Source organism: Tripterygium wilfordii, chromosome 4 (genome assembly GCF_013401445.1).
Source record: "Tripterygium wilfordii isolate XIE 37 chromosome 4, ASM1340144v1, whole genome shotgun sequence".
Classification (NCBI taxonomy): Eukaryota; Viridiplantae; Streptophyta; class Magnoliopsida; order Celastrales; family Celastraceae; genus Tripterygium; species Tripterygium wilfordii.
Genome location: NC_052235.1, coordinates 4,302,330 through 4,324,813, shown reverse-complemented (window position 1 = coordinate 4,324,813; position 22,484 = coordinate 4,302,330). Strand labels below are relative to the sequence as shown.

Below are 22,484 nucleotides of genomic sequence, written 5' to 3'. Positions count from 1 at the left end.
CAAGTAAAAGGGAATAACTGAATAACATCACATGGCGGTGGTAGACTCATTAGTTGGACAAATTTAATAAAGTCTTAAAAGGCCATAAAATGACAAATGAGTTGTTGAGTAAAGGTATATATATTTTCTGTATTAGTAGAAAATAGCCACGTAATTTCACATTACATGCTAGCTGCAGATCTTATCAGACAAAATATATAATAATATTTCCATGAGGTTGCTTGGATGTGGCAGATAAGAACCAATAATTTGTCCATTTCTATATCCTACAGTACCATATCTAATATATCTACTTATCTAGCATTTGGGGGGCACGCAGTGCTGGTGAGAAATGGCTTTTGTGTAAGCAAAAGGTCATCATACATATCAATACCAATACCAATACCGCATACAAAAAGTTAATGGATTATTATGATATATATATATATATATATAGAAACATACGTTGTTTGAATCTCACTGTAACTATACGTTTGGTGCTATTTGATGCCGGTGGGGCTTGAAGGTACAAGTTGCATGTGTGGACATTATAATTTATAATAGTTGCTCAACTTGTGCATTTAATATAAATATATATAGATGTGTGTGTTGATTGCTTGAGTGATCGATCCATGTCCTTTAAGTATAAACAAATTATATGATCACTTTCATGTACTTTTTTTTTTTTTTTTTTGTCAGGCACATACAGAACTAATCAAAAGAAGAAAAGAGACCAAAACAGTGGTCAGGAGGGTCATGTTTGGTATCTAACCATAACTGCAACCTCGGGAGAAAATGACTGGGAATGCTGCCGGAGAGATTCCTAGCCGCAGCCCATTTGGCGAGACCATCCGCCCAAGCGTTTTGACGCCTGCTAACCTTTGTGATACTCCAATGCGGAATCTCCTGCAAACTACACCTGATATCATCAACTAAATTTTCAATCGCCCAATGTGAAACCAACGGAGGCTTCACTATCGCATTTATCACAATCAAAGCATCACCCTCAAAATGAACATCTCGAAACTGAAACTTCAAACAATCAAGAACACCCAACCGGAGAGCCAAAGCCTCTCCCACCACAGGATCCACAAACGGACCAGAACAGACAGAGGCAAATAACACTTCACCTGAGGAAGAGCGGGCTAAGGCAGCTGCTGAAGTATTATTCATCCCCATAGCTATATCAAATTGCACCTGCACACCATTCAAAGGAGGAGGAAACCAGTTCAATGTCGGCACAGCTGGAACAAAATCAGGCAGCCTCCAAGCTTGACAATGACGAACATGTAAAAGGCGGATATAACACAACAACTCTGAAATAGTCTTGGATGGAGCTCCATGCAAGATTTCATTACGATATTTCCAAGTTTGATCCAATGTTATAAGAGCCAACAACTGGAATTCATGACTCTCATCTAATGGAATGCCCACCAAACTAGGATTAAGAACCAAAGAGGCCCAACCTGAAACACCATTTGTACCCAAAACCCGTGAGTCAAGAAGCCACCTAGATGATCTCCAAACCATCACCGGAATAGAACAAGAAGACACAATATGCAATAAAGATTCAGACTCCATAGAGCAAATTGGGCATACAAGTTGATCCTGAGAAAGCTGCAAAATTCCTGATAATCTAGCTCTTGTAGGCAACAAATTCCACACAGACTTCCAAAAGAGCAATTGGAATCTAGCATGCACATTCAATTTCCAAATCTTATTCCAACAAGAAGAAGACAAAGGAGAAACTGTTGGATCAATAACCGCCCCTGCATTAAGAATATGATAAGCTTGCTTTACTGAGAATTCACCGGAGAAACTAAGATTCCAAACCCATTTATCTTCCCTTGTTACAATGGGAAGATGAATTTGAAGAATATTATGTACTGTAATGGGCTCAAACATGGTGTTTAATAAAGGGATATTCCAGCGTCTAGGATTGTTCAACATTAAAGAATCCACCGTGGTCTCATCATGATGAATAAAAGCTCCAGCAATAACCATTGGTTTAAAACCCGGTTGAAGAGGAATCCAGGGATCAAACCAAATTTGAGTATCAGTTCCAGATTTTACATGTTTACAAAGACCCATGCGAAGAATAGATCGAGCACTCATCAAGCTTTTCCAAATCCAAGAATCAGAATTTAAAACTGCAGCTATAATGATGTCCCCGCCTCTCGGGATAACATACTTACTAAACAGCAAATTTCTACATATCCCATCATTCCCAGACAATAACCTCCAACTAAACTTAGCTAACAAAGAAGTATTCATATGAGAAGTTTTCCTGAAGCCTAATCCCCCTTGCGATTTAGGAGTACACAACGAAGCCCAACTCTTCAAGTATAAATGCCTTTGTCCATGTTCCCAGCCCCACCAAAAGTCACGCATGATACCATCCAAGGAGGAGCAAACATAACTGGGCAAATTGAACAAATGCATACTATACGAAGGAATAGAAGACAACACTGATTTAATGAGCATACCCCGAGAAGCTTGAGATAAAGTTTTAGCTCTCCAACCTGAGAGCCTCTGAAGCATTTTCTCCTTCATATCGTCATACCACCATTTCCTATTGGAGAAATCTGAAATTGGCAGACCCAAATAAACCGCTCTAGATGGAGAAATACGAAAGTGTAAAATACTGTTAATGTTAAGCTGAACTCTTTCTGGAGTATTGCGACTAAAGAACAAGGCTGATTTTCCAGAATGCACCCTCTGTCCAGACCATAAACAATATTTATCAAGACACTTTTGAATGGCAAAGGCTTCAGCAGCATTAGCCCTAGCAAAAATAATAGAATCATCTGCATATAACAGATGAGAAATTGGAGAAGAATGGCGGCTTGCGCTGATGCCATGAATGGCACCAAAACACTCCTCTCGAAATAGCATCCTTGAAAGAATTTCAGAGCCCATAATAAACAAAAAGGGCGATAAGGGATCCCCCTGACGAAGACCTCTAGAAGCTGAAAACCACCCTAACGGACTACCATTCAACATAAAAGAAAAGGAGGCGGTAGAGATACATTGATAAACCAGCTGGACATTCCTCTCAGAAAACCCCATCCTGCGCATAATTGCAATCAAAAAATGCCACTCCATACGATCATATGCCTTAGACATATCCAATTTCATCGCCATTAAACCACCATTCCCTCTTTTTTGCTTCATCTTATGAAACAGCTCATGAGCCAGCACCACATTTTCTTGAATCACCCTACCTGGCATAAAGCCCGCCTGGTTAGGGCTGATAAAATCGCTTAGAATAGCTTTCAACCTATCCGCCAAAATTCTAGAGATGACACGATAGATAACATTACATAAACTGATTGGGCGCAACTGACCGATATGAGAAGCCCCAACCGCCTTGGGAATCAAAACAATGTTCGTGTGATTCAGTTGTCTAAGCAAGCGACCATGCTGAAAGAAATTCTGAATAGTGTCGACCACATCTCCTTTAACAATACTCCAGTAGGACTTATAGAAAAGAGGAGTCATACCATCTGGACCTGGAGACTTGTTAGAATCCATACACCGAACAATATCAAAAATGGTTTCTTTAGAAGGAATTTCACCAAATAACGAATTTTGATCCAGGGAAACACAAGGAGACACCAAATCCTCCAAGCTCTCATCAGACAAAGGTCCATCAGAATTAAAAAGATTAGAGAAATGATTAACAAGATAATTGCCAATCTGATTTCTGTTGGTCATCCAGCTGCCTTGATCATCCTGCAATTGAGAAATGGCCTTGGACTTACGTTGAATTAAAGCTGAAACATGATAAAACCTGGTATTTAAATCCTTCGAAACCAGCCAATCCTCCCTTGTCTTTTGCCTCCACAACACCTCCTCCCTACACAAAAGCTCATTTAAATCCGCTTGAAGATTTTTCTCTACTAAACGATTATGATCAGAATACGGCTGTAACTGCAGATTGGCCAGCTCAGAATGAATAACATTAAGATGATCTTGGATGATACCAAATTCAGTCACGTTCCACTTCTTCAAAGCTTGCTTCACTAAATTAATCTTTTTGCATAACCGAAAAGCTGGGGAACCAGAAATGACCGATTGCCAAGCCGCAGCGATAATCTGATGGCTCCCCTTATCACGCACCCAAAAACTTTGGAACAAAAAAGAACGACAAACAGAAGAAGCCGATTTTGAAGAATCAACAAGAATAGGAAGATGGTCTGATGAGGTAGAAGGCACATGCAGAACTTCAAAGTCCTGAAAATGAGAACACCAAGCTGGACTAGCAAAAGCCCTGTCCAATCTCTCCTGTATATTGTGCGCACCCCCTCACTTTCATGTACTTGTGTGAAGGCTTAATTTCACGTACGTACGTACTTATCAATATTGGTAAAGTCGAATCAAAATTTGAAGATGCTCAATAGCAGGACGTGATAGGGTATATATATGTACGTATATATTAATGTATATAAGAAAAGGTTTTAACAAGGCATAAATGTAAAGGGTTTAGTTGTTGGGTTGTTGATATTAAATATTATAGACTTTACCTTATATCCATGATAACAAAGAAAATTACTCTACAAAGCTTATCCGTACTGATTTGGTCCCCTCCAGGTTGTCAAGTTGAGATAAGTAAGGTCCCCTTACAATTGCCATTTAAAGCACTAAATATTACTCTCATATAAATATTGCTTCCCCTTCTGTTTTTGAAGGAATGCAGTGTCTCCCTTTTATTATTATACATCAAGTTATCAACACCAAATATTGTCTACGAGGCCTTCCCAGGATTGTCTCTCTTTATTTGCTTTCTTTGGATAAGTATATATGACTAAGTCCTATTTTATCAACACAAAATCTCTAATCCTCAAATATAAACGGGAGAAAGAGATTCCATTTTCAAATATGTAGGTGAGATAAACATAATTATATATAAATAAAAAAAAGCACGGCTTCTACTATTAAAGAGTCGATATGTCCGAGTGGTTAAGGAGACAGACTTGAAATCTGTTGGGCATGCCCGCGCAGGTTCGAACCCTGCTGTCGACGAGCAAACTTTTTTGATGGCTTTTAAGCCCATTTCTCTGAAAGGCCCGTATGTCTTTTGAAAATTTATACCCAGCCCATGTACATAGGTCGATATAAGTACAGTAGTTGAGCCAAACAAAACTTACCAATCAATCAATCAATCAATCAATCATGACGGATTGGGCCTCTAGTTTGTAAAGGAATGTCATAATAGTGTTTATGGAATAAGCTTTCCACTTCTGTTTAGTTCTTTTATTGTAAACAAGGACTCAAGGAGGAATGTGTCATATAATTAGTCCTCTGTGGTCCATTTAGTCAACCTGTGTGGTAGTTTCCTACCATGAATGGCAGTCTGGCAGTGGTTAGTGCTGAAAGAATCAAAGAGTTGTGGCTTGTGGACCGAAACGAGGAGGGGACATTTTTTATGGGTTCGGTGGGAATAGAAATTTGAACTTTGTAGATGTAATTGTAGTTGAAGGTTTCTTTTTTTTTTGTGTTTCAGGCCATCTATTCTGATGCTGTTGTTTTTCTTTGTTGTTTATGTATATCTGAGGCTTATAAAAAAAGAAAAGAAAGAAATCTTGTGTTTCAGGTCATCTATTATGATGTCCTGCTGTTTTTCTTGGTTGTTTATATATATCTGAGACTTATCAAAAAAAAAAAAAAGTAGTTGAAGGCGTTTTTTACCTGAGGAAGGAGAATCCAAACACGGCCTTTTGGGTCTTTCTTATGGGCTGGAGACTGATGGGCAGGGCTCAATTAAGGTCTTATGGGCTTAGATAGACATTTTGCAGCCGTCCAGCCAAAACAGAAATGCCTACGTTTTGCCGTCCAAGCAAGAAGTAACGATCAAAGGATCGTCAAATCCTATGTGTTGATGCCTTTTTTTAAATTTACATTTTCATTGTCCTTCAGCGTCATCTTCCTTTGTCTCATTCCAATCATTCTTTGTCATTGGCAAGTCAAATTCTCAACTTCCTTCTCCTTTTAATGAATGGTGGAAGGTTGGTTCTTCAGGAAGAAGTGGTTCGAAAGCAGAGCAAGTTAGAATAAATGGCTGATTGGGGGCCTGTGGTGATAGCAGTGGTTCTGTTCGTGCTGTTGACGCCGGGGCTACTGTTCCAGCTACCCGGGAATAGCAGGGTGGTGGAGTTTGGAAATATGCAGACAAGTGGGGTCTCCATTTTTGTTCATACCATTCTCTACTTCGGCCTCATCACCATTTTCCTCATCGCCATTGGAGTTCACATCACCACAGGATAGGATACTCACCTCTTTGATTCATAGTAATCTTCTTATCCTGAAACAACATGAAAAAGAAAGGAATCATCACCTTCTATGGAAATTCCTTTTTAGATTCTGTTTTAATGTTTTCCTCTGAATTTGTTACATGTATTTTTATTTTATTTTTTGTTTCTTGTGGTGTTTGGCTTCCTGGAAAAAGAATGACACTTGATATTGGATCAAGTGAAGGTGATGCAGCAGATACTTTATTTTATATGTGCGAATCCTTTTTGTTATATCCAGATGAGAAGAAAAGCTTAGATTGACAGATTCTGTTGCATTTTAATTGAGTAGTTTTCATTATGATGAAGTTAATAAGGTGAATGATTTAAGAATATCAGATGAATACACCTGAGTCACTAGTTGGAGTGATAAGGATGATATATATTACACTGGTAATCAAAATGCGAATCCCCCATCCCCCGTGTCAAAACAAAAAAAGAATATCAAATGAATTAAAAACACGTTATTTATTAATTCCTATATTAGTAACAACAACTTCAATAACATATATTCACAATATACATTAGGTTAACCCTCTGAATTCACAAATGGATCGAATTATGCATGTTGCATCCTTAATTTGTAGCTGCTTTAAGAATAATTTATTAACTCAAAAACTAAAACTAATTTTATGTCTCCTTCATCATCACTTGATCATACATATATGACATGTTCTTTCATCTTCAAGCTAGGCTCAAGCATGATTGATTCCTTCAAGCCTGAACCTCTCTTGAACAGCAGAAATGTAGGTTGTGGCCTTGATATCAACAGCTTCATCTGCAGCAACCCCAAAAAGGGCCTCAAATTGTTTGGTATTCTCTGGATTAATAATATTGATAAAGGCCACCTTCTGGTGCTTTGGTGAAGGAGCAATCACATAGTCCACGTACCCTGTTGAAGGCGAAGTTTGGGTTGGCTTGTAGACCTTGCTTGAATATTGCACACTAGTAGTTGTAGTTGATGAAGGCTGCTTTGCTGCTCTATAGAATGGCATCTGCATCAGCTTCCCCTTCACGAACCCTCTTCCCTTCCGATTTGTCGATCCCGCCGGTGACTCCATGTATATCAATTATTCTGAACTTTGAGCAGAAGAAATATGGTATGTATATACTTGTGTTGGTGGTTAAGTTAGTTTATTTGAAGGTCTATTTATAGAATTTTTTGTGTGTGCTTTTAGGGGTGTTCGTTTTGGATAGACATTAAAGGTGATGGTCCCTCAGTCTCTGGTAAATATCTGGAAGCATAAAATATCTCACTTTGTTGTTTCTTGTAAAATACTCCTATCCATCTACGACTAGTGTTATTGAGAATAGATAAGAAATTACATGCACTTTCTAAGATTTGGTACTGAAGTTTCTGCTTTACAAATGCCTTTAGAACCCCATATATAATTGGAGATTCTTTCGTTACTTTAACTAATACTGCCGAACGTGTTATTAATTTATTATCAGTTTGGCTGAAAATGGATCATAATGATAATTAATTTCTTCATTAGGTGATTTGCACTTAATTCGACTTTGATTTGTGCTTAGTTAGACTTTGGAGCCACGTGTGGGTCCAATTAACAAACAAGTAAGTAGTTTGAAAGCCACTATTGGAGCATGTAATTCAGAGTTAAAACACCCAATTGACACAAGACAAGTTCGTGCTCCCAGTAAAGAGTATTATAAACTCACCAATTTTCATCATTTTATATGTCACTTTTGGAATTAATTTCTCATTCACATGATATTAGTTTTTGAATTGTAATTGTACTATGTTTATCTACGCTCGAAAATGTATGTGCTCAACCCAAACTCGTACCAAAAGATGTGTAGGTCCCACATTTAATTGTGCAAGCCCATTGCAAATCAATACCCAACAAATTCTAATACTTAACGTCAAATATAATTAATATAAATGTACGTATTATGAAAATTTATATGAATTTTCCTCGATTCCATCTTATTTGGACTAACAAGGGTATATATTGCTGATTTCTTCTCACCATAGATAAATTCATAGTTTTAACTTTAGTTGATGGGAATATATATTACATGGATAAGAATCTAGATATGATGTCTTTCTCAATATTTGACTAGCTTGATCGGTTGGAGAATTAATCTTCCAACAATTAAGCAAGATATATATATCCAAGGCATGACAAATTGCATATGTATGGTGTACATCAACTCTCGATAACTTTCATATATATATATATGGGGATTTTGGTGCATTAAAGCAAGTACTCCTAAAAGGAATGGCAAAGCCATGAAGACTCTTGTTGTTAGAATTGTATTTTCTTTTTCATAAATAAGTAAGATATTTGAAAACATTCATCTTTTTCATAAATAATTTGAAAACATGTTGTCCCAACAACTTGTCCTGAAAATGACTAGTCATATATAGATCTCATCTCCACTACACACCAAGTCGTGCTCATGTTTGGGATTCTTGTTGCTGTGTTTAAAGTTAATTCTGAATTAAGGCCTATTAATTTGGCCTCTTAAACCATCATTAGTCCCAACAAACTGATCATTAACGGTTAATGAGTCGTGATAAATAATAATGCACTTCCTTTTGAATTTTGAATGGATAAATAAAGGTGGCAAAAGAATAAGGTATATATATATATATATGGACCAAAAAGTGCACCTCTTTTTAAAAATATCTGAATTTAGGGTTAGAATTTGTCCGATAAACATGAATAAAAGAAGATGGAGCATTGGATGATCAAATAGTGTCGTGTATTTCTCTGTTAGATTTTGTGTTTTAGGGATCAAGTATGTATGTATGTATGACCTTATCTTTTTATCTTTGATTTGCCTTAATTGGTCTCTGTCGTCGTTAAAGAATTCTACTGGTTCTTGCATGATGTTTTTCCACGAAAGGATTATCCCTAAGAAAAATTCTGTGTTGTGGTTTTGGCGTTATCAAGCAAAAGCAGAAGTGAGCATGCATCCATTGATGTTGATGCACAGGCTTCAGGATCATCACCAATATTGGAAGAAATTCTGATTCTATATAATCTTGCAAAGGGACCCACTTACATTATTCATCTATGCCTTAATTCCTTCGCTGAATTGTTGTTTGATTATGTTCAAAATCAATTTCTTGGGTTTTGTAGGCTGAGCAAGTCCATTTGTTTAACTAGCAGTTGAAGCCAATTGATCAGAGAATGGGCTGGGCAATTTTTGGGGTGAAGTGAATCGGTCAACTTGGCCCAATATTGATCCAAGCCCATAACATCCGTTCGCCACCAATATCCGTGTGCGGTGCGCTCCAAAGTCCAAACTCCAAAAATCCAAACTAACTTGGAAGAAAACGAATCTCAATCCCTAAATTCCAAAACTTCAACTCGGAAAGATTTCGCATCTGCACGTCCGAACCTGAACCTTGTCCCTGCAATTGTTTGTCTATACTCTGTAACAAAGAGGTACGTTCTTTAATTTCTTGGGTATTTTGAGCAAAACACTTTCTCGGTGTTTCTTACTTGAACGAGCAAGTACACATCCATTCCAAGCATCGGGAAAGAAAATTGTTAATGATTTATAGTTATGATCCGGCGATGATTTTATTGAGAAAGACATTGTTTACTGATTTGCGCATCACGGTTTGATTAAAATATTTGTTTCAGTGCGAGATATAAAAGGCGGAGTATTGTTTTGAAAACTAATATGCATGTGTTATTTATTAACTGTGATTTTAGGTGCAAAGATATGATAGTTGCCGATGCTGTAAGTTTATGCTTTATGTATTTGAAGTATTTCATCACAAAGCTCTAACCTTTGAATACAGCTCTCTACGGGTTTTTCTTTTTGACTCTGAAGCACCTGAAAGAGGATTTTGCAGCTGATTTGTGAAAAACAAAGATGGGATTGACCAATTTTGTGCTCACAGTGGCGGGTGTTAGTGCCGTGGTTCTCCTCCTAAGGAGTGACGTCAAGCAGTCGGCTGCAATATTAAGGCGCAATGTGAAGCACATCCGCGGCTGGCTTGAGGAAGAAACCGTTGCCTCTAAGTAATCTCTCTCTCTCTCTCTCTCTCTCACAGAGACGCACACAACAAGTGATGTGTATGCTTTAGCTATTTTTGTTTTTAATCAAATTTCACTTCTGGGATTTTGGCAACTCTCGTCGTTGTTAAGGTTTGATAGGTTAAAAAGTTTGATTTGTGTACAATAGTGTCTGGGAATTGAAATATTGCTGGTGAGATGCCGATACCATTTCAGTTAAGATATTGGATAGTTTGGAGCTGCTCTTCTTTTTTGGTTTGGAGCTGGGAATGGTGTTATGGGTGGTTACATTGAGCTCAATAGTAATTTGTGTTTTCAACTGGAATAGTCAAGTTTGCATCAGAGCACTTGATTATTTGATAACCTTAGCGTTGGTGAATGTGTCTTATCAGATTGGGTACTGCAAAACAAAGGACCTTTATGCAACAAAATGTTGTGAGAAGGGACTTTTCTGTTGAACCAGTTACAAATGGCTGGATGCCTGGATTATGTTCTTTATTTTTTCCCTCCTTTTGTTGGTCCAGGGAGAGAGACACCAAAGAAGTGCAAGGGTGCTATTTGTTGTCTTAAAGAACCAATATTCTGTTGGATTCTAGTTGTCCTCAACCATTATTGTTGGTTAGGAATTATGGTTCTGAGATAACTTGTAGAGAGATTCTCTCAAGTTTTCTTCCAACAGTTTTCAATGCTCATTTTGAGACTCAACTCCGTTGTGATCAAACACTTGAGTTGGATTTTATTCATTGGTTTTCTAATTTGGTAGCCAATGTTCTCATAATCTCTCTTTTGATTATAGGCAAGACGAGGCGCTTTTTATGTAGAGACAGTGAGTATTGTTGACTCTTTACATGTATCAAATGTTGAGCCAATGAGCCTTGATTCGAGCTCATGATCTTAGTTTACTTATTTGTACATTAACATGACTTGGATTCAACTTTTAACTTTTCTCAGGACAGCAGAGAATGCAAAGCCTAAGCTTGAACCAAAAGCTCCGCAGAAAGAAAATCCCAAAGAGGACAAGCAATAGTGGTTCGTATCTTGGCATCTGGATTGAGTTATGAGAATTTCTTCTCCCCCTCTTGATGAGTACAGTGGCCAAAATAAGTCGTCTTAGTGTAGTAACTGTAGTTCTTCTTCTTTATCTAGAAAGAGGAAAACCTTTATTTCTTTTGACTGCTGTATTTTTTATGTGATTATATTCATGAGAAAAAGAAATCAGTCAAAATCAGCAGCTTCTTTTTTCTTTTCTTTTTTTATTAAAAAAATGGCAAAGGTAGTACAATTAAGGAGGGTCAAAAGCCCCCAAAGTCCGAAGGCCGAAACATTCAAATCAGCTTGTTTTTAACGAATATGTAATTCATGCTGTTTTAGTAGTCCGGCCCAAAAACTCAGCCCGCAGGATTGACTGACAGAGCGAGAGTTCAGTCTTTGGGCTCTTGAAAGTAGGCTCGTGGGTTTTACTCAAATAGTCTTGTGAGTAAGCCCAAGCTCGATGTAAGAGTATGACATTTTGGCCCATTTCCCTAGATCGTGGGATAATTTGTTTGGTGTTCTATGGGTCTTCGTACCAGTGCTTAGCCCAATTCAACATTGTTGTTGTAGATTGTCGGGCAAATGGGGTGGGCATGGGCTTTGTAATGGAGTCCATGGGCTATCAGCGAACAGTTAGTTGATCATGTGAGCGAGCCCAAGAGGTCGTGACTTGCAGGTTTTCACGAGCTCGCACCGAGAGCCGAATCTGGATGTTTGACATTGTGATATAGACTCATTGTGTTAGTTACATGTCAAATGAAGTTCAAGTTTGGCAGGAATCCATCAACAATATTGTATTTTAATTGGGTGGATTGACTGAATTTGCCAGTACTTAACATGATTGCTTCTTGAAATTAGTGGAAAGATGAGCTAGGGGGTCGGATAACTTAACTGTGGGACCTGAAACATGATAAATATTCTTAGGGAATTGAAATATCGTCTTCTTTTGGGACTTATCAAATAAACCAAATAACTACAGTATACATTTCAAATTCAATCCAAAAAAGAGAGCTGGAAATCATTCAATATTGTTTGGCAAGGCCATGGCCATTACACTTATTAATTACCACCATCTTGAAGCTAGAACTAAAGTTGAAATCTACGTATGTATTACAAGCTGATATATTATAGTACAAGTAGATGTAGTAAGGTGGTCATGGTCCTCCACATCATAATTGTCTTGGTCTGGATTGTAGTCGGTCTGTTTTCCTTGTGCCAGAAAAAAAGAAAAAGAGAAGAAGATGTAGTAAGGTGGTTCAATAGGGAGTAGGGTAAATTTGCATCTGAGTGAGGATATGTTCAAAATTATCAGTGGGCTTATCAATGGAATGGGAATGGACTCCTTCATAAGTTGTCACTACAATGCCTTCATCTTTGCTTAGCCGTTGGACTTGCTTCTTTACATCGCATCCTTGACGAGTACATCGATAGTAGCTTCTGCAATCCATGAATTAATACAAACCAATGTTAATTGCATGCCCAAATCGTATGTGAAATTCTGTGTCAAACGTTTGAGTTAATTACTTGGTTTTCAAAATGCTAATGTTAGCATTCTTTTTTCACTCAATAATAATAAACCATTCAAGCAACTACTAGTACTATAACAATTAAGCACATTAGATACGGTTTATGTCTTCTTTAACGTAACTTCATCTTTGTTTCAAACACTTCTTTTCAAGTCTTAGTTCTTGAGTTCATAAATATTAAATCCTTTCTGTGGTAATTATCCACAAAAGTAGGGTAGAGCCAGTGACGGATCTAGAAATTATAGCCATTAGGGGCATGCATATTCGGATCCCATTACATTGGGGGTGCTTTACCTAATTTCACTGGGGGTTAGGCCAACAAAGAACTACTGGATCCGCCGTTGAGTAGAGTTCCTTACGAAGTATGAACTCGATGGTTTTGTTCCATTTTGATTTTAAATGCTTACTGATTATAAGAGTATCTCGTAGAACAATAATGGTTTTAATCAGTGGAGTGTGCTTTGAAAGATCTGCATGGTCAACTACTCTAAATTAATCATTTCGCTAATTAATATTAATTAGCTTATTTTGTTTAAAAAGGGGTATTCAGCGATCCATCATCGATCCATGCATATGATTGGGATAATTCCTTAATTAGATCAATATTCTAATTACCAAAACCACAGCCTTAAGTAGAAATTAATTAAATCCCTCAAAATCTTGCTTTTTGGGGAAAAAAATTACACAGTAATCTCGATCTAATCAAAAGTGAATTTCTAGATAATCAAGAGAGAGAGAAAAATACTAAGAATTAGTAGAAATTACCTTGGGAATTTGTTGTTCTTGACAGCTTTTTGTCCATATTTCCTCCATCGATAGCCGTCGTCGAGTATATCAACCTGACTCCTGGTTTGAAAAGCATATCTAGGTTTTCTAATCTTCTTCTCTCCTTTCTTCTTGTTTGTTGGCTTGGACACATCACCACTTTGAGAGCTCCCACTCTGATGATGATCGGAAGAATTGTTGTTAACTTCTTGTGTAGGATCAAGAAAATGGTTATTATTTTCTATCTTCAACCCCAAGAACCCATTTGAAGTAGCATCGCCAAGAAATTTGTTGAAAACTAGAGAACTCTCCATGTTTGACGACGATATGGGAAAGAAAGGTTGGTGGTTTTCCATGGGAAAGGCCAGCCACTAGTGCTATACTATATACAAAGGAGAAGTCGAGAAGAGAAAGGAAGAGGAAGAGGAAGAGGATAGATATCCAATAATATATATATATATATATATATTAAAACAAGAGGCGGCTTTGGTGGCCGAACACCACATATATACATGTATACATATGTATATAGGGTATACATATGTAAATTTCGGGACAATTATATATATAATGCACTTTATGTATATAATTATATATATAATGCACTTTATGTATATAATTATATACATAATTTATATACAAATTATGTATACAATTATATATATAATGCACTTTATCTATATATTCACCATTATTAATTAATTATTGTAAATTTCGGGACAATTATATATATAATGCACTTTATGTATGTATGCATATGTATACATATATGCATAGGTGGTATATAAAGGTGTTGTATAGGGCAAGAAGAGATGTGTAATGTAATGTAGAGAATTTTTGGATCTTTATCAGCGGATTAATTGATGATGGAAAAGTAATTGGGCGGAAAAATGAAGGCGGCCACATCATTAGTAATATGAATATGAATAAGAACTTTAGCTTCTTTAATTGGAATTATTATTATTATATATAACTAATTAGGTTATTGACAAATGGTTCACTAAATCTTAATTGTTAAATCCTAATATGACATTTTCTTAAAAAAAACAAAAACATGATTTAACATGATTTTGAAAACGCAACCACGAATCCCCGTCAAAGCCCCTCATATATATTATTAGCTCACCACTGACCAATCTCCACTCAATATATTTTATAAATCCGCCACTGTAGAGATGTGTGCGTTTACGAATGCTTAGCCGCCAAGTAGTAGTTTCCATGAAGAAGCTAACATGGACCATATATTTGATATTTGCACGTGGTGCATGTATTTGGCCCGCTAGTGGTTTTTACTTGTCCTTTTTAAATTGCGATTCCACGAAAGTGTATGAAATAGTTTTATCTGTGAAATATGAAACGTGTATCTTCTGATTTGATTTGATACATTAAAGCGATAATAATAATAGTAATAAGGCACATCTTTGACACACACAACCACGTATCATAAACATAGTGGACGAGTGGATTTAGTTGCCAATCAAATGCTTACAGATTACGATATACTTCACGGGATCACAAATGCAAGTTTACAGCTACCTTGATTGGTTTTCAATATCTATTTAATTTGTCCCTTTTCAACCCCCCACACCCCACACACATATAGACACTGTGTAAGCAATTGACATGCATATTAGACCCAAATCATTAGTTGGAGTGATATGTATCGCTTTAATAACGAGGTTCGAATCCCCTTTTTCTGTTTAAAAAAAAAAATTAGTATGCCGATTGACGCATTACATGTGACATATAGTCACTTTTGATTAATTTAAGCCCAAATGCCGCCATTGATCAAAACTTAATTTATTAGTATTGTGTTGGAATTTTCATTCCTAATTAAACTTAATTTAAATTGTTGAATCAAGTTTTTGACTTAATCAATACATTCAAGACCAATTTTTTATGCAACTCTATATATATACGTATGTAGCTTGACTTGTTGTTTCAAGCAATATATGGAATTAAAAGAAATGGATATAGTGAATTAATTAATATGCAAGCAGTCGACTATACTTTGAAGGATAATAATTAATAAATATGAGCATGCATGCATTGAGGCACTTTTGAAAGCGAGATCTAATGTGTAAGAACCGGAATGGTCCGAATGGATTTGGATTTGGATTTCCTTGCGCATGTGGGTTTGAACTTTGAAATTTAGACTTCTAGTAGGGCCTGACCAATTACTATTTGGTCCGCGCAGCCCGGCCTTTTTTTTTTCTTCAAAAGGCGGAGATTCTTCAAACTTGTCTTTGGACTTTGGAATACATACTCTACGCGACTGCAAGACTAGTCTTGTGTTTCTTCCCTTACTTTGGCGGACAATTATCATTCAGATTAATATATCACTAATCTGATGGAAAAATTAACATAATATATACACTCAGAATTCAACAGCCCTGTGATTTCTACACTACAAGTCTGTCTCAATCTTAATTAATTAGCAGCACCAGCTGAGCTGGGCAGATGTGAAAGTTGTCCCCATCAAATTCACCACAAAAGCCATCGGGGAAGGAACTATATACAGCGACTCTTGGTGTTGGTGGTATGCATATATATATGCATGGATGCTTGTGTACATGCTAAACTATACCATTCTTGTGATACATATATATAAGATCGCATCCGTCATAGACTCTCCTCCATCGACGAATATGAATATATGATCGTCCAAGTCATGTAACGCGAGCCGTCGCTGATTAGATATATATATATATATATATATATATATAAGACAGTCGAAGCCAGGTCGTTTTTGGCATCAAGACATCTCTGCCTCTGGCATGGTATTACTATTATCTCGTCTGTCAATTTCTCTGCCCTCTCTTTCCCCACTGACACTAGAATATATATCTATGGATCCTGCAATTGCAAGCCTTTTGCGTTAAACCTGGTTTCGTATTTTTCCCATTTCCATAGCCGATGCCTGCAGAAAGGATATTGGACATGATACATATATAGGAGTTATATTTCTATCCCTGGAAATTAAGTATTTACACCGACAAAGGAAAGATATAATTACTCAATAGGGGACCTTTTTGACTCATATTACCTTTTTGACTCATATAAACCTCATATTCCTCTTCAAATCAAATCAGTCTTGACCACACACAACATTGACATCTATAGCATATATATATATGCTTTTCTATTCACATTTCACTTCCTGGCATCCTTTCATTAATCGAAAGTAGAATTTTCCTCATCTTAGTTTTTGGGCCGGTCTTGGACAAAGAATAGGCCCAGGCCTATCATCACTCGGCCTGGCATGGCTCGCCCAAAAATTTGTATAAAGCTCTACTTGAAAAACAGAAAAAGAGCCAAACGGCCCAAACCTCATAAACCCAGAAAAGACCAGTCACGTTTGGCGCTGAAACATCGAGAGAGAGAGAGAGAGATGGCGAGCTCCATTTTGGCATTCGTGCCCTCGCTCGCTACCCCGGTCGCTGGCAAATCGCGCTCCAGGCAAGCATTTCCTCTTTCTCATCTGCACATCTTACCGATGGTTTAGATATTCAGTTGATTATTTCATAAATTGGATTATGTAATCAGTTCATCACTATTTTTTTTTCTTATTATGGATTGAACAGGTTAGGTTTCAGGAGACACCAGGCTTCCAGGGTCTCCTGCGATTACTCTTGCTTTGAAGTGAGTTTTCTTTCTTGTTTTCTATTTCTGTTTTCAAATTTGTGCCAGTAAATTTGTTACGAATTTTACGATGCTGCTTTTGGAATAATAATTGAGCGATCGAGTTTATTTTGATTACTGAGAAAGGATGCACAGCGTGAGTATAATGGATCATGTTTTTTAAGGGAGTGTGTTCTTGAAGAAGAGATTGTGTTGAATTCGCTGAGTTTGTGAGGGAATGGCAGTTGCTAAACCATCCTAGTTTCAGCACGGATAAATGTTTATTGGCACAAAACATGTTCATGCTGCTGTTACTGTTTTGTCAAGGATTCATGTAATGCATTTAGATAGACTGTACCCTCTCTGCATTGGTGATGGATTAAATTATATCTGGACTATTCCACTTTTCAAATATATGTATCTAGATAACATTAGTTATCTATACACATGGAAAATGTCTCTCTAGGGAACAACACATGTGGGCTGCCTTTTGGGCGGTGTACATTGCCTTCCATTCATTCCTCAACCTAATATTAAGGAGAAATTTTTTTGGCAAAGGCCTTCTAGACACTCAGATCAAAGATGTTCCCAATCAAATATGTTAAGAGAACCAGTTTTCAGTTTTTGATTTGGCATTCAGTACTACAATGTTGGTATTCCGTACTGCTATGTTGTAACTTAGTGTTTTGTTTTTTTTGGGTAACAATTAACAATTCCTTCATAAGTTATATATTTTTCTTATTGAGTCTTCTGGGGCATATGCTTTATAATTGTAAGTATAGAAATTACTGAAGGCATTTGGTTTATCATTTTAAGGTTAAGGACATTAGCTATCAACCTCCCGGAACTGAGATCAACCTTCTAAATGCAGTCAGTTTTTCTCTCCCAGAGAAAAGGTGCATGTTTTCTTCTGACATCATTATCAGTTTTGTTTGTCTTCTTCAAAAAGATATCATTATCAATTCTTTCTGGTTGTCCATTCAATCGTCATGTCGAAGAGGTACCTAACTGCTGAAACTTGACAGTATGTTTTTTTTTATGAACTAGCCGTCACATTTATGTTGCCTTAATAGTATTCAGTAGCTTAGATGATCAATTATTAGTTAATTCAACCTTTATCTTCACTGTTGCATGTCGAATGGATCATATGATGGCCTTTCTCATATTCATTAGCTAACCATGGATCCTTCTTCACATTTGTCTGGATGTACTCGGCAGAGTTTCCTCCAAGCACGGCTTTACATTTTTGCAATAAATTTTCATGCTAATTTTTGCAGTTTTGGACTGATTTTTGGACAGAGCGGAAGTGGAAAAACTACTTTGTTGCAGGTTCATATTTGCTCTACGTTCCAGTTCATAGAGAATTTTACTGTCCGCGTTCCTATTCATCCCAACCTAGTTTATCTTGTTTCTGTTACAGCTACTTGCAGGTCTAAACAAGCCAACATCAGGTTCAATTTACTTTCAGAAGTACAGCAATGACGGTAACCCGAACCAGACTCCCGAACCATTATTCCCTGAAAGAGTTGGTATTGTCTTCCAGTTTCCTGAAAGGTATCATATGGCAATTGGTCTTTAATTTCATGCACCCAGTAGGCTTGATATTCTAATATCACAGCAAATGTACGTCTAGTGCTCTTGTCAATTATTTGCATAACGTATTTATTCCTTTTGTGGTTGAGGAGGCAAACTCTTTCTTATTCTTTCGGCTCATTGTTTCGCTGCTCATGGGCTTTTGGGATTAGTGGAGAGTTTAGCTCTAGATAGGAATGAGTGGTCAGACAGGATGCAAGTAGTGGGTTCCAAGTGATTTTCTCTTAGATTAGTGTAGCCGACCATAAATTGTTTGGGACTGAGACTTGGGTGATGATGACTGTTTCGTTGCCCAATATTTATGTCTCTTCTAGTCCTTCCCATCTAGTTATTCAGTACATATATAAATTCGACGAAGTGATGTTTTAGTTTTATCTTTCTGCTAATCATTTGCCAATGTGCCTGAAACCTTAGTATGTCTTATCCCTGATGAAATACTCTGCATGATTTGTAATTGGTTTCTCTTTTTAAGTAGTTATAAACAACGGAATTACACGCAATTTTGCTAAGATTTGGCATCGGTGAGATTCTAAGAATCCTTATTTTCCTAGCTAGGTATTTTGTTGCGGATAATGTGCTTGATGAAGTCACATTTGGGTGGCCAAGGCAAAAGGGGGGGCTTCAAATGAGGGAGCAACTGGCTTTGAAACTTCAAAGAGCCATTAATTGGGTAATGGGTATATCTGATCATTAATGTTGAACAATGTTTTCTTTGGGTGCATGTGTGTTTCTTATAACATTTTACTTTTATAATATGTGAAGCTGTATCTTATTAGTTGATAACATCAGGTTGGATTGACTGGGATTCCCTTGGACAAAGATCCTAACTCCTTAAGCGGTGGCTACAAACGTCGGCTTGCCTTGGCAATTCAGTTAGTAAGAACCGATACGTTACTCCATGTCTTGGTTCATTCATGAAAGCACAATATGCATGCAAACGTGCTATTGCTAAGTTGCTCCAACCATATGGTCTCACACAACAATGCTTGTATCAAAATCTTTCTTGTTGTGGGCCTTGTCGCATGATTTGATCACTGATTGTGGATAGAATCTACGTTTCAGGTCCAAACCCCAGATTTATTGATATTGGATGAGCCTCTTGCTGGTCTTGGTATGAAGCTCGATTTAGCACTTTTTTTCTTCTTAAATTGTTTATTGTCCTCTTTCTCACATAAAATATGGTATCCAAATCACGCAAATTTATTAATTTGTTATCCCTTTATGCATTCTTGAACCTACTTGCAAGGCTGCTTTGTGTAAGCATATGCTTGAAAACTTCTATTTTCTGATAAAAAACAAAGCCTTTTGGGCTCTTTCATACACTAGAGTCAGAGTAGTTGCTAAAACTGCTAGGCAACACTGTGCTAACCCTTGCCTCTGGGACCCCTCTATCCCATGGCCGAATTGTGACACAAATAAAGGGAGTACAACCTTACTGCAGAGTCTGATTGAGTTAATGCTTTGACCAAATTTCAAATAATCAAGTCGCACTTATAATGTTTAAATGCCGATAATGTCTTTCCTTGCAAGTTTTCAGAATTTGACGTATCAAGTATTGTGTTGTTATACATTCTTGGTTCTTTCATTGGTCATTACATTTTCCAGCCTTCTGCAGGATTGATTTTACATTGTTGTCTTTCCTTCTTTGGACAACAGATTGGAAGGCACGTGCAGATGTTGTGAAGCTTTTAAAGCATCTGAAGAGAGAAGTAACTGTCCTTGTTGTCAGCCATGACCTCAAGTAAGTTCTATCTGATTTATGTGTCATTCAGAAACAAAGTAAATGGTGTTTTTTTTAACAAAAATTTCATTCTCTTACAGTTTGGTCCGAGTAATCTGTTATTTCCTTTTTTTGATCTCATTCTATTAATAGTTCTAAGAATGTTGTTTTAACATATTTCCCATTTTTGTTCTTTACCTTTAACCAAATGAAGTGACATGAAATTCCATCAGGGCAAATAACTATCATTCAGTAATCAAATTGGTCCAATGTGTTTATTGCTGCTATCATATCAATTGTGAGTCGTGTGACCAAATAAAGAAAGAAGTTGCCACCCCCAATCTGTATTCTTTGCTTCTCAAATATCTTGTGCAGTTTTCAAAAATAAGCTAGTTTGTATAAGCTGTCAAATAAGCTATCAGGTGTGTGATGATACTTTTAAAATAAATTAGATTATATTTATTGCAATAAGTGAATGAAGATCTTATTTTAGGCATTTGGTTGGGTATGGGGGTGTAAGCTCCACCAAATGGACCCTATGTGTTGGTGCAATAAATGGTGATTATTTTCTATCTATCAAAGTTTTTACTTTTTAGCATCGTAAGGTTAGCACTTATCAGCATATAAGGACGTTGGACTCACAATATATATTTAGAATCAAACTTATTTATCTACATCCTCTAGTGCTCTTGTCAAGGATAGCATATTGTGAAGTGAGGTATATTTAAATAAAGGCTGTGAACCTCAAAGGGATGCAACAACCATGCCGTTATTCAGTTGCTCCGTGTGACAATGGTTACTCCAATGACCTCGGCCAAGTTCTCAAGAATGAAATGTACAGTTTACGAGTAATCCAACAAAAATGAAAGTACCTTGTACTACAATGCTATAGCATGCATTCTACGCTCTCATTTTCCTCTATGAAAGCAATGTACAGTTGGGAGCCCTTTGCTAATGGATCTCGTGGTTTCTCTTTCAGAGAGTTAGCAGCTCTGGTTGATCGATCTTGGAGAATGGAAATGGGCGGAGTTCTGAGGGAAGAGTCCCCAGCAATATAATATTTGGCTTTGATGTTGTTGCTTCGTCAACTAGTGATGCTATGAGGTTTGACCCCCTCTCATTATCTTTTAATTAATTTATACTTTCAAAGAAAATTTGCTTGGTATTTTTAGTCGAAAATTATATCCAGATATAGATTCTCTAGTTTTCCCCCCTCTAGTTGAAAGGGAAATCTAAGACACGACACTATTATCATGCACACATGGCTACTTTAATTTCCAATTTATCAAATTCAGAAAGTCAGCCTGTTTCTCAATTAACATCTAAAAATATAAGAGGGTATACAATATTCAGGGTATATATTCGGTGAATTTAGGTTATTTATTTTGGTTGATATAGTTTTTGTTTGCAGCTAAAAATGGAAGAGTGAATAAGAAAATAAAATTGAATAAATGGAAGAGAAAGAAATAAAATAACTCATCTAGAGAGTTTCACTGTTCAGTTAACAGATTATGCCTCCCTTTAGTGCAGGCTTGGAGCTCAGCAATTGGAGGGCGTCTGGTTCCTATTTAATATAATAAATATTGAATCTTATTATAACTATGGTTATGAGATTTATTTCCTAAAAGGATAATATTGCTAAGGAAAGCAAAATAAGACAAGCTAGGAACTATGGCAATTGAGTAGATTTTGTCCTCTGCTCTTTTTGTCTTTTTTTGGGTACATATATGCTCTTGTTGTCTCAATATTTGTAATGATGAAGCAAAGTGTCCATCTAGCTAGTCATCTTAAGGTGATCATGGTGCTTAATTGATGTTAACACGAAACATTTGCTTGGTCAATTCTGAAGAAACTTAAGGACATATACAACAAGCATACAATGATCGAAAGGACATTTTTAGTAGGAGAAGATGCTAATTAATACTTTCCTTTATTTTATTGATTAAGACTAGAGTCCCATTAA

General features: G+C 36.8%; 4 protein-coding genes and 1 non-coding gene across 9 annotated transcripts; 4 read left to right on the top strand and 1 right to left on the bottom strand.

Annotated features, from left to right (window-relative positions):
- Nucleotides 1-4,690: 4,690 nt before the first annotated feature.
- On the top strand, nt 4,691-22,435 carry LOC119996177 (ABC transporter I family member 11, chloroplastic-like). Of its 5 annotated transcripts, XR_005467804.1 has the most exons (12): nt 16,891-17,046; nt 17,172-17,229; nt 18,025-18,104; nt 18,486-18,537; nt 18,629-18,762; nt 19,357-19,471; nt 19,591-19,677; nt 19,864-19,912; nt 20,455-20,542; nt 21,501-21,625; nt 22,023-22,082; nt 22,140-22,435. XR_005467804.1 is itself a non-coding variant. In XM_038842722.1 (11 exons), the coding sequence occupies exons 1-11, from the start codon at nt 4,783-4,785 to the stop codon at nt 21,577-21,579; spliced, it is 798 nt and encodes a 265-aa protein (XP_038698650.1). In that variant the 5' UTR covers nt 4,691-4,782; the 3' UTR covers nt 21,580-21,804. The 5 variants fall into 5 exon arrangements, 4 of the variants coding, with proteins under 4 accessions (XP_038698650.1, XP_038698649.1, XP_038698648.1 ...); XM_038842722.1 differs by lacking the exons at nt 22,023-22,082; nt 22,140-22,435 and adding an exon at nt 4,691-4,826 and having other exon boundaries at nt 17,035-17,046; nt 21,501-21,804; XM_038842721.1 differs by having other exon boundaries at nt 16,817-17,046; nt 18,025-18,208; nt 18,382-18,537; nt 21,501-22,435.
- On the top strand, nt 4,924-5,004 carry TRNAS-UGA. Its single transcript has one exon. It is a non-coding gene; the product is annotated as a tRNA-Ser (tRNA).
- Nucleotides 6,005-6,508, top strand: LOC119996181. Its single transcript, XM_038842725.1, has one exon. The coding sequence runs from the start codon at nt 6,037-6,039 to the stop codon at nt 6,244-6,246; it is 210 nt and encodes a 69-aa protein (XP_038698653.1). The 5' UTR covers nt 6,005-6,036; the 3' UTR covers nt 6,247-6,508.
- Nucleotides 9,525-11,492, top strand: LOC119996180. The gene is made up of 3 exons (XM_038842724.1): nt 9,525-9,685; nt 10,048-10,270; nt 11,216-11,492. Exons 2-3 carry the CDS (start codon nt 10,122-10,124, stop codon nt 11,289-11,291), a joined length of 225 nt encoding a protein of 74 aa, XP_038698652.1. The 5' UTR covers nt 9,525-9,685; nt 10,048-10,121; the 3' UTR covers nt 11,292-11,492.
- LOC119996178 (probable WRKY transcription factor 75) lies at nt 12,258-14,025 on the bottom strand. Its single transcript, XM_038842723.1, has 2 exons — nt 13,588-14,025; nt 12,258-12,733 (listed from the first exon to the last, which is right to left on the bottom strand). Exons 1-2 carry the CDS (start codon nt 13,941-13,943, stop codon nt 12,553-12,555), a joined length of 537 nt encoding a protein of 178 aa, XP_038698651.1. The 5' UTR covers nt 13,944-14,025; the 3' UTR covers nt 12,258-12,552.
- Nucleotides 22,436-22,484: the final 49 nt, after the last annotated feature.

Excerpts from the sequence above, each read along its gene's own strand:
- LOC119996181 (XM_038842725.1), top strand. The coding sequence starts at position 6,037 with ATGGCTGATTGGGGGCCTGTGGTGATAGCAGTGGTTCTGTTCGTGCTG.
- LOC119996180 (XM_038842724.1), top strand. The coding sequence starts at position 10,122 with ATGGGATTGACCAATTTTGTGCTCACAGTGGCGGGTGTTAGTGCCGTG. Across the intron at positions 10,271-11,215 it reads GAAGAAACCGTTGCCTCTAA|GACAGCAGAGAATGCAAAGC; the intron begins GTAATCTCTCTC and ends AACTTTTCTCAG.
- LOC119996178 (XM_038842723.1), bottom strand. The coding sequence starts at position 13,943 with ATGGAAAACCACCAACCTTTCTTTCCCATATCGTCGTCAAACATGGAG. Across the intron at positions 12,734-13,587 it reads AAGAACAACAAATTCCCAAG|AAGCTACTATCGATGTACTC; the intron begins GTAATTTCTACT and ends CATGGATTGCAG.
- LOC119996177 (XM_038842721.1), top strand. The coding sequence starts at position 18,074 with ATGCAGTCAGTTTTTCTCTCCCAGAGAAAAGGTGCATGTTTTCTTCTG. Across the intron at positions 19,472-19,590 it reads TTCAAAGAGCCATTAATTGG|GTTGGATTGACTGGGATTCC; the intron begins GTAATGGGTATA and ends TGATAACATCAG. Across the intron at positions 20,543-21,500 it reads GTTGTCAGCCATGACCTCAA|AGAGTTAGCAGCTCTGGTTG; the intron begins GTAAGTTCTATC and ends TTTCTCTTTCAG.